Source organism: Elephantulus edwardii, unplaced genomic scaffold, assembly GCF_000299155.1.
Source record: "Elephantulus edwardii isolate Elephantulus edwardi_28Jun2011 unplaced genomic scaffold, EleEdw1.0 scaffold00308, whole genome shotgun sequence".
Lineage (NCBI taxonomy): Eukaryota > Metazoa > Chordata > Mammalia > Macroscelidea > Macroscelididae > Elephantulus > Elephantulus edwardii.
This window is the reverse complement of record NW_006400058.1, coordinates 2,114,263-2,124,708: the sequence shown is the minus strand read 5'-3', so window position 1 is coordinate 2,124,708 and position 10,446 is coordinate 2,114,263. Positions and strand designations below refer to the sequence as shown.

Genomic DNA, 10,446 nt, shown 5'->3' with positions numbered 1-10,446 from the left:
TGTATTTTGGAAATGACACAAGCTTGCTGAAACTGAGGAGGACTTGAAGTGTTTGCTACAGAAAATCAAGGACAGTAGTCCAATATGGATTAAAGCTCAGCATCAAGAAGATAAAGATTCTCACTACTAGGCCAATTGGCAGCACCTTGCTAGATGGAGAAGAGATTGAAATTGTTAACAATCAATTTCAGCTTACTTAGTTCCACATGCATATTAAACAACCGAAAATACCATATCTTAGTTCAGCATCTTAGTCTTTAAAGTGACATCTTTGCCCTTTAACAGTTTAAATTGAAGTGGCTGCTGATTTGCCCACTACAAATAAGTCATTTGATTTTTTGCCTACAGCCTCCATGAGTATGGATGATGGCTCTAAGTAAGACAGGTGCCGTGACAACATCAATCTTTTCTCCATCTATCATGATGTTGTTTACTGATCCAGTGGTGAGATTTTTGTTTTCTTTATATTGAAGATGTTCAGGCTGCTTTGAAGGAAATGGCAAAAAATAAGGCTCCAGGAATAGATGGTATACCAATTGACATATTTCAGCTAACAGATGCTGCCCTGGACGTGCTCACCAAGTTGTGCCAAGAAATCTGGAGAACAACCACTTGGCCAACTGACTGGAAGAGATCTATATTTGTTCCCATCCCAAAGAAAGGTGACCCAACAGAGTGTGGAAACTATAGAACACATACATTGATTTCACGTACAAGTAAGATTCTACTGAAGATTATCCAAAAACGACTGGAATAGCACATCAGCAGAGAACTGCCAGAAGTCCAGGCTGGGTTTAGAAGGGGTCGTGGTACTAGCAATATTGTAGCTGATGTTAGATGGATCTTAGCTGAAAGAGAATACCAGAGAAATGTCTATCTGTGTTTCATTGACTATGCAAAGGCATTTGACTGTGTGGATCATAACAAACTGTGGCTGACTCTGAGAAGAATGGGAACCCCAGAACACTTGATCGTTCTAATGCGAAACCTATACTTGGACCAGGAAGCACTCATCAAGAACAGAGCAAGGGAATACTGCATGGTTCAAAATTGGGAAGGGTGTACGCCAGGGATGCATCCTATCTCCATACCTTTTCAACCTATATGCAGAACAGATTATCCGGGAGGCTGGGCTCTATGAGGAGAAATGTGGGGTCAAGATTGGTGGATGATTTATCAACAATCTGCGTTATGCAGATGACACAACCCTGCTTGCTGAAACTGAGGAGGACCTGAAGCACCTGCTGCAGAGGGTCAAGGACTGCAGCCTCCAATATGGATTGAGGGTCAATGTCAAGAAGACAAAGATTCTCACCACTGGACCAATTGGCAGCATCAGGATGGATGGTGAAGAGATTGAGATTGTTCATAGCTTTAGTTTGCTTGGCTCCACAGTCAACACTCTTGGCACCAGCAGCCAGGAAATTAAAAGGCGCATTGCCATGGGAAAGTCTGCTGTTAGGGATCTCTCCAGAGTACTGAAGAGCAATGGTGTCTCTCTGGAGACTAAGGTGCGTCTGATACAGGCATGGTCTTTGCAATCACTTGTTTAGCATCAGAGAGTTGGACAATGACTAGGGAGGATAGAAGGAGAATTGATGCCTTTGAGCTGTGGTGCTGGAGAAGAGTATTGAGAGTACCATGGACTGCTAGGGAAACAAACAGATTCATCCTGGAAAGGGTTAAAGTGGGATGCTCCTTGGAGGCAAGGATTCTGAGGCTCTGTCTAACATACTTTGGACATGTTGTAAGGAGGGACCAGTCCTTGGAGAGTGCTTGGGAGGGTGGAGGGGCAGTGCAGGAGGGGAAGGCCCTCTGTGAGGTGGATTGATTCAGTGACTGGGATAATCGGGATGGGAGTGTCAGAGACAGTGTGATTGGCACAGGACAGAGCAGAGTTTAGCGCTGTTGTACATAGGGTCGCTATGAGTTGCAAGTGACTCGACGGCACATAACAACAACAACAACATAATCCCCACTGCAGAATATATAGTCTTTGAGTTTTAGCAATAACTTCTAGTGCTGCTCTAACAGAAATACCTCAAGTAGGTGGCATTAATGAACAGAATTTAACCTTTTCCTCACAGGTCAGAAGGAGGCTAGATGCCTGAATTCAGGGCACTTTAGGGGAAAGTTTCTTTTCAGCTTCCATTCCTAGATTCCTTGTAATAACATGGTTTGCAACTTTCCTATGTACTTGTGCTTGCTTGCTTCATCTGCTCTTTAACAGCGCAAAAGAAATGAATCCAAGACACACTTTAAAACTAAGTTCTGGTTTTGTTCATTTTCAAATTAATCTCTTTCCCTTAATGCTTTACAAGTAGTGAGTAGAAATTGTGTGGTCCCTTTAAGATCTTGCTTAGACATTTCCTCAGCCAAATATCCAAATTTACCTCTTGGAAATCCTACTTTGCAACATTAGGACATAATTTAAACAAGCTCTTTGTTTCTGCATGAAATGTGTCATCTTTCTTCCACTATCCAATCACATGTTCATCATTCTTTAAAAGCCTCACCAGAAGCAAATTAGCGTCCACATGTCTCTTGATGTTCTGCTGATGGCACCATCTATACTCTCTAAGATGACAAAGATTCTATAGCTCTTCTCACCTCCTTTAGAGCCTCACCAGAATTGCCACAATTGTCCATAATTTTACCAACTGTCTCATCAAAACAATCTAGGAATTTACTAGTAGGCAACTTAAAGCTTTCACCCTCTAACCATTACTCAATTCCATAACCACTTCCATATTTTTATTATTTCTTAGAGCAGCACCCTACTGTCTGGTACCAAATTCTGTCTTATTTACCATCCTATTTTCATACTGTCAAGTCTGAACTTACTCACAGTTGATGATTCGGTAAGTTTCTGAAGCTGTAAATCACACAGGACACTATCAGTCTTTCTCCGATGAAGCAGCTGATGGATTCAAACCAGCAGAGAGGCATGGCCCTTGGTTTAGTAGTACAACTCTCCTTGGACTATGCCACCAGACCTAGTTTAGTTATCTTTTTTTTTTTTTTAATAAAAAAGCATTGTACTCTATTTTATGCCATACAAAATCTGGTAATTAAAAACATTAAATAGCTATTGAGTGTTTTATTCTGAAGATCATCAAGGCAGTTTTTAAATTGTAGCTATTATTACTTAGGTCCCCTCAGCCGCCTTACATACCTCTAGCTCTTTCCTGCTCTGTTACAAACAGGTGCTATAAACAGCAACTTTCTGGCTAATGTCATTTAAGAGTGAGCGGACTTCTCCTTCGAGTCTCACTAATTCTTGAGCTTTATCTTCTAAGTATTTTTGATTGTCTTCATACTTTCTTTCTAAATCTTTCAGCAGTTGCAGTTTACTGTTTGCTTGAGCCAAAAGTGTTTTTGTTTCATTTTGTAGCATTTCAGCTTTCCTTCTGGCATCAGCTGACTCTTGGGTCTTCTTGGCAATTTCATTTTCTGCTTGCTTATACTTTTCATCCACTTCAAGCTGCAGAGTGTTCTTCACATCATATGCATTTTGTTTCACATCGTGTACAGCTTTTCCAATATAATCAGCCTCCCTAGCGTTCTGGAATGCCTTGTCCTTAAGTTCGTTCACATTTTTCTGTAGCTCACTGATGCGCTGGGAGGCGTTGTCCAAGGTTTCTTTAGAGGCTGCAGTTACAGACTCGATTGAGGTCAGCAGGTTCTGTGCTCCTTGAATATCTTCATCTACCTTTTTTATTGCCTTCTCAGCAGCAATCTGGGCCTTTTCAGCTTCTTCCAGGGCTTCCTTTACTCTGTCTGCAGTGACTTTAAGGTCTGTTGCACCCTTGCTGGCTCTTTTAGCTTCTAACAACGTTTCTGCTCTGGCAATGTCAGCAGCACTTTGTTGTAGAATAACTTCTACTTGAGAAAGGCTTTCAACTCGTTCCTGGATGTCGCCCGTCAGGTTCTGTAACTGTTCTGGGGTGCTGGCCATTTTCATTTTCAACACTTCATTAGCAACTGCTTCGATGCTGTTCAAGTCAGCACTGTCCTGGATCAGAAAGTTTCTGATTTGTTTGATCAGATTACGCAGGTCCTCGTTGCTCTTGTCCACCTTCTCTTTGGTGGTGTTTGTTTTCAGCAGAACCTCCTGAGCACTCTGCTTTGCTTCATCTGCTCTCAGTTTGGCTCCAGAGACCATCTTAGAGAGCTATTCCACCTCGGTCAGGGCACTCAGAACATCTCAAAGTCTATGGCTTTCTGCCAGGCGTTGTGTGCAACAGTGACCAGGCCCCTATAGCCAGGTCCCCCGCACTTCTGTCCGTGGTCAGTTCTGCAGTTTGGCCTGCCACACTCAATCTAGGAGCAGGAGGCCCCTGGAGGCGCTCCACAGGTCATCTCAGCTGCAGTGGAAAGGTCCAGGCTCTGCACTTTGCCCACCAGTTCATCGAGGAGGTGCAGCTGCTCCTCCTGCTTTTCCTTGAATTGGGACCCTCACTCCAGCATCAAGTCTTCTACTTTGAGTTTAGTTATCTTAGTTATCTTTTAGTTATCTTAGTGCTGCTATAACAGAAATACCATTACATTCCTTTAATAAACAGAAATTTAATTTTTTGAAGTTTAAGGGACTAGAAGTCTGGCAACATCAGTTTCCTCTGGGGTAAGATCCTTGTTTCTTCTGAGCTTTTACTACTAGGTTCTTTAGAGGTCAGATAGCTTGTATATTCCCCATCCATCTGTGCTTGCATTCTTAATCTGCTCTTTCATATCACAAAAGAGACACATTTAAAATAGTATTACACTAATATTCAAAACCTACATTCTGGGGAGCTCTGGTGGCCTAGTGGCAAGGAGCTGCAACTACAACCCCAGAGGCGAACGGTTCAAATCCACCAGATGCTCTGCCGGGGAAGGAGGGACAATCTCCTCCTGTACCAGTCAGATCTGATTTGACGGTACACGCACACAAAAAATAATAATAAAATAAATTTAAAAAAAACAACACAAAAAACCTACATTCTTCAATATAAATTCTATCTCAACATCAAGAAGATAAAAAACCTCACCACTAGGCCAATAAGCAACATCATGATAGATGGAGAAAAGAGCAATTTAATTTCACTTGAATTCACAACCAATACCCTTAACAACAGCAGTCAAGAAATCAAGAGACATATCTCAGGGTCAGCGCTGCCTACCCTACCTGAGAGGTCACACTATCAGGCACCATCACAGCTTCTGTAGCTAAGTCCAAGTGCTGGGTGCCACCATGGTCTTCTGCTGGCAAGAAGGAAATGATCAAATCATATTTGTGACCAAAAATGACCAGGAGAGTCTAAGCAATGAACAGCTGGTGGCTGATGGCCCCAAAGATCCATACGAGGAGCATGGATTAATTCTGCCAAATGGAGACATTAACTGGAACTGCCTGTGCCTCGAGGAACGGCCAGTAGCCCCTGTGGGGAACAGGTCAAGTCAGCCTTCTGCTTCCACTATAGGATAGAAGATGACAAGAGGTCAGACTTTGTAGACCAGTTCCAGGCCATGCAGGAATGCACTCAGAAATACCCAGACCTCGATCCCCAGGATGATGATGATGATGATGATGATGATGATGATGATGATGACAAGCAGCAGCCAGAAGGTTTAGAGGAAACAGCTCCAACTAGAGACTATTACAGCCAAAAAGGAGAGCTCAAGCTAATGAACACCACAGGCCCTGTGGTCCAGTCCTTCTATTTCAGATGGTATGGTTCTACGTAAAAATGCTTTTCAGTCACCTTCAGGCAAAATGTCTCTTTTGTTCTGTGTACTCTAATGTACAAAATAACATATTTTGAGGATCAGTGGTCTTGATCCTTTTACAGATACACTGAAAAAAAATACAAAATAGGTGGTTTATATGTATATCCCATGTAAACCTATCTGTGAATGTAGCTGTCATTTTTGAATTATCATTTCTCAGATTTTCCTGGATTTTACCACTTTGAAATAATGTTTAGAATATTCTTGGCAACCAAAAAATCATTACCCACGTGGGGGTGGGGGTGGGGAGAAAAATTGCATTGGGTAAATCTGTTGTCAAGGACTTCTCTAAGATGTTAAGGAACAATGATGTCAGTTTAAAGACTGAGGTGCATCTAATTCAAGTCTCAATTTCTTGTCTTTTCAATTACTTGTTATGCATCTGAAAGTTGGAAAGTGAACTAAAAATGACAGAAGAAGAATTGGTGTCTTTGAGTTGTGGTGTATGAAGGAGGGTACTGAAAGAATTGCCAAATATGTCTTCTAGAAAATGTAACCAGGGCACTCTTTGGGAGATAAGAATGGTGAAGATTCCTTTCATATATTCTGTATATGTTGTTAGGAGAGGTTGGTCCTTGGAGGAGGACATCATTCTTGGAAAGGTGCAGTATCAGCAAAAGAGAGGAAGACCCTCAATGAGATGGATTGCCAAAGAGACTGTAACAATGAACTCAGTCTATCAGAGATTATTGCACATCTCTGATCAGCAGGAAAGTGCTGGGTGATTGGAATGAACAACTCAAGACTAGTCAAGAGGTAAAGGGAGAGGAACTCATGGTTGAGTGTTCTCTTGACCTCACATCTTCATGCTTTTATTGAGAAGTTTCTTACTACATATATAGTAAAATATGTTAACAGGACTCCAAGATTTTCTTTTTACAATCTTTTTTATTGTGATTTTAATGAAAGTTTACAAAAAAGTTGGATTTTCATTCATTCACTCTTGCACATTTTCCTCCCTACTACCTCCAGTTCACTTTAAAAAAAAATCTTCCCTTGCTCCCCATCCCCAAGACCACTTTGCTATGAATCTCTTATTCTGGACTGTTGTCATACAAATTTCTAATCATATATTCCTTTAAAACAGTTCTTTCTGAGTCACCGCATGCCTTGTCAGCAGCTATGGGTCTGTTGCAGTCAATTAACTAGGTACCTGTATAAAAAATTCCTTAGTGTGGCCTGGACTGCTCTCCTACCTGGAGCACTAGACACAGACCTCACTGCCTGAAGGTCCCAGGCCCCTCTGTCTGGTGGCCCTAGTCTTGCCTCCTGGACCCCCAAACCTGCTGCCTGGATGCTCCCACCAGCCACCTGGACGCCTGGGCACCCATGCTTGGAGAACCTGCTCCCACAGCCCTGCTGCTGGGATGCTCCTGTCCACTAGCCCCACCACCTGGAGGACCTACCTCTGCTGCCTGGACACCCAATTGTCGAGAGGACAGCCTGCTGCCACCCTTCTGAACTGCACCAGGGACTCCAATATCATAGGTAATCCCATTTCCTCTCCTCTCCCAGAGCTTGAGCTGCCTTTAGCCTTGGGTGCCTTGGACACATCTGCCTAGGTGTAGCAGTTTCCTGGCAGAGAAGACTGTTAACTCACAGGCCATGTCTCTCCCCAACTGAAGGAAGCCGTCCCTTGAGTCAAAAGCTTAGAGAGAAACTAAGGCAGGATAGCTGCCCTGTCCTCCTCTAGAGCAGGGACTTCCTGAGCCTAGGTTTTCAGACAAAGAGCCCATTAAGGCCCCAGGCATGAAAAACTCTACCACAGCAATGTCACAGAATTAGCAGAATACCTCATACCCTACACAAACCCAAAACAAGATGTCACTTTCCCAAAATTACACAGTATCAATGGATTCCTGGAAACCAGAATCTATGACAACAATCCAGATAAAACAAATGAGGCATTAGAGGGTCTGGAAAAACAAGAGACCACAATCCAGAATATAAGGACCAATATTTCAGGTGCTGCCAACATGTTGGAGGAATATGGATAGCTCAGCATAGCCTAGCCTCAGCTGAGATCACAGTCCAGGCAGAAATGAGAACCCTCTGCAAACAGAGAATTCTGCCTAGCCTCCCACTAGAGGGGATACTGTGTCTGAATTTTGGACTGGGTTTAAGAATTAAGCTTGTCCATTATGCTGGCAACATTTATATATAGGGAAAATACAGCCTCATGAGATAGGCATTTTTAATAGGCTTAAGTTAAATACAAACCACAAGAAGACTGAGAAAGATGCATTTTCACAGTGCTAAGCTGTAAGAGGACCTCTGCCTTAGCATTCCTCTTCCTCAGAATTCTTTTCCTCATACCCCCATTTTCTTTCTGCATCTGGTTAACAACATATGAACAGAGCTAAAGGGATGGAACACAGAACCAGTGAAATAGAAGATAGAATTGTCACCACTGATCTGCTAGAACAAAAAGCAGAATTAAAAAGGAAGAAAACGTAAGAATAAAGTGGGAAACCATCAAGACAAATAACATGCACGTAATGGAAATTCCAGAACAGGAAGAAGCAGGTAAAGACACTGAGAAAGTTGTGGAAGTATTACTAGAAGAAAACTTTCCAGGCATAATGAAGAATGAGATAATATATATTCAAGAAGCTGAGAGAACACTATACAGAATAGTCCCTAAAGGAAAATCACCAAGGCATATTATAGTCAAATTCGCCAGAAGGAAAAAAAAGGGGGGGGGGAAGAGAATGCTGAAAGCAGCGAGGGAGAAACAAAGAGTAACCTAAAAGAGAGAGTAAATATGATTAAGTGCAGAATTCTCAGTAGAAACCATGCAATCAAGAAGATGGTGGAATAACATAGATTGAACACTTAAAGAATACAACTGTCAACCGAAAATATTGTATTCTGCAAAACTATCCTTCAAATATGGAGAGATCAAGATATTATCAGAAAAGCAGAACCTAAGGGAATTTGTAAAAACAAGACCAACATTGTAGGAAACACTGAGAGGCGGTCTTCTGACAGAGGTGCCACAGAAAGCAGGATGAACCAAAGTAATCGGAGTAATCGGCAGCAACACCAAGAAGAACTCAACTAAATGATAGTGATAAAACCTAGCCTCTCAATAATTACACTGAATATGAATCGCTTACATGCACCACTTAAGAGAAAAAGAGTGGCAGATTGAATAAAAACCCCCAGAACTAAACAACCCATCAATACACTGTCTATAAGTCTCACATCTGAAAAGTGAAGATAAGGAAAGACTAAAAGAGTGGGGGGAGGCAGGGAATACTAAGCAAATGGCAACCAGAAAAAATCAGGAGTAGTAATATTAATCTTTGATAAAATAGATTTTAATGCAAAAACCATCACAAAGGACAAGGAAGGTCGCTACATAATGCTTAAAAGGTCAATAGAACAAGAGGACATAACAATAATAAATATCTATGCACCAAATGAAAGACCTGCAAAATATACAAAGCAAACATTAACAAAACTGAGTAAAGAAATACTATAGTATTAGGAATCTCCACTATACCACTCTCAAGAGAAGATAGAATTACCAGAAAGAAACTCAACAAAGATGCTGAAGAATTAAACCTCACAATAAACCAACTTGATCTCATATACAGGCTAATGAAAAAAAAAAGCACTGTATACCTTCTTCAATGTGCATGGAATGTTCTCCAGAATAGATCATATTTTAGGTCACAAGGCAAGCATTAATAAATTTAAAAGCTATAGAAATAATACAAAGCAACTCAGACCACAATGCTATAAAATTAGAAACTAATAACAAGAGGATAAAGAAGGGAAAAAACCCATACATTGGGAAGCTGAACAACACCTTGCTTGAACAAGAGTGGGTAATAAAAGAAACAAAAAATGAGATTAAAATGTTTCCTGAAACAAATGACAATGAAAACAAAACTTAGCAAAGCCTCTGGGAAATAGCCAAGGCAGTAATTAGAGGTCAATTTATAGCAATAATCACACACATCAAAAGGCAAGAATAAAATTATAATTGACTCTCTTTGTCAACATCTCCAACAAATTGAAAAAGAGCAGCAAGAAAACTCGGAACTGAGTTTTAAAAAACCTGAAATTATAAAAATTATGGCAGAAATAAATTAAATTGAAAACAGAAATAAAATTGAAACCATCAACAAAACCAGGAGTTGGTTCTTTGAAAAGGTCAATAAAATTGACAAACCACTAGGAAAACTAACAAAGGAAAAGAAAGAAAAGACACAAATAATCCAAATAAGAGATGCGAAGGACAGTGTCACAACAGAACCAACTAAGAGAAAAAGTTTAACAGTGGGATATTATGAGAAACAAATAAAAATTAAAAACAAATATTAAAACCTAAAAGAAATGGACAAATGCTTAGAAACTCACAATTTACCTAATCTGAAAGAGAATGAAATTAAACATCTGAATAGACCCATTATAAAAGAAGAAATTAAAAAGGTAATAAAACAACTTTCAACAACAACAAAAAAAGTCCCGGACCAGATGGTTTTACAAGTTAATTTTACCAAACATTCAGAGAAGAATTATCACCAATCTACATATTTTAGAAATTGGAAAAAAATGGAATTCTCCCAGTCTCATTCTATAACTCATTCTAATAACAACAACATGGGTTTTTTGTTGTTGTTGTTGTTTTAATTTAGGTTGTTTATTTTTCATTTCAATGAACAT

General features: G+C 40.5%; 1 protein-coding gene and 2 pseudogenes across 1 annotated transcript in view; 1 reads left to right on the top strand and 2 right to left on the bottom strand.

Moving 5' to 3' along the window:
• Window positions 1-3,196: 3,196 nt before the first annotated feature.
• On the bottom strand, window positions 3,197-5,194 carry LOC102862118 (annotated as a pseudogene).
• A 39-nt stretch (window positions 5,195-5,233) lies between these two features.
• LOC102861715 lies at window positions 5,234-7,230 on the top strand (annotated as a pseudogene).
• Window positions 7,231-8,972: 1,742 nt separating this feature from the next.
• The window catches only part of PAK4 (p21 protein (Cdc42/Rac)-activated kinase 4), a 32,534-nt gene continuing 31,060 nt past the window's right edge, over window positions 8,973-10,446 (bottom strand). Inside the window, exon 8 of the mRNA XM_006901122.1 lies at window positions 8,973-8,978. Within this exon, the coding sequence (XP_006901184.1) occupies window positions 8,973-8,978 (6 nt within the window). The remainder of the gene's footprint in view (window positions 8,979-10,446) is intronic.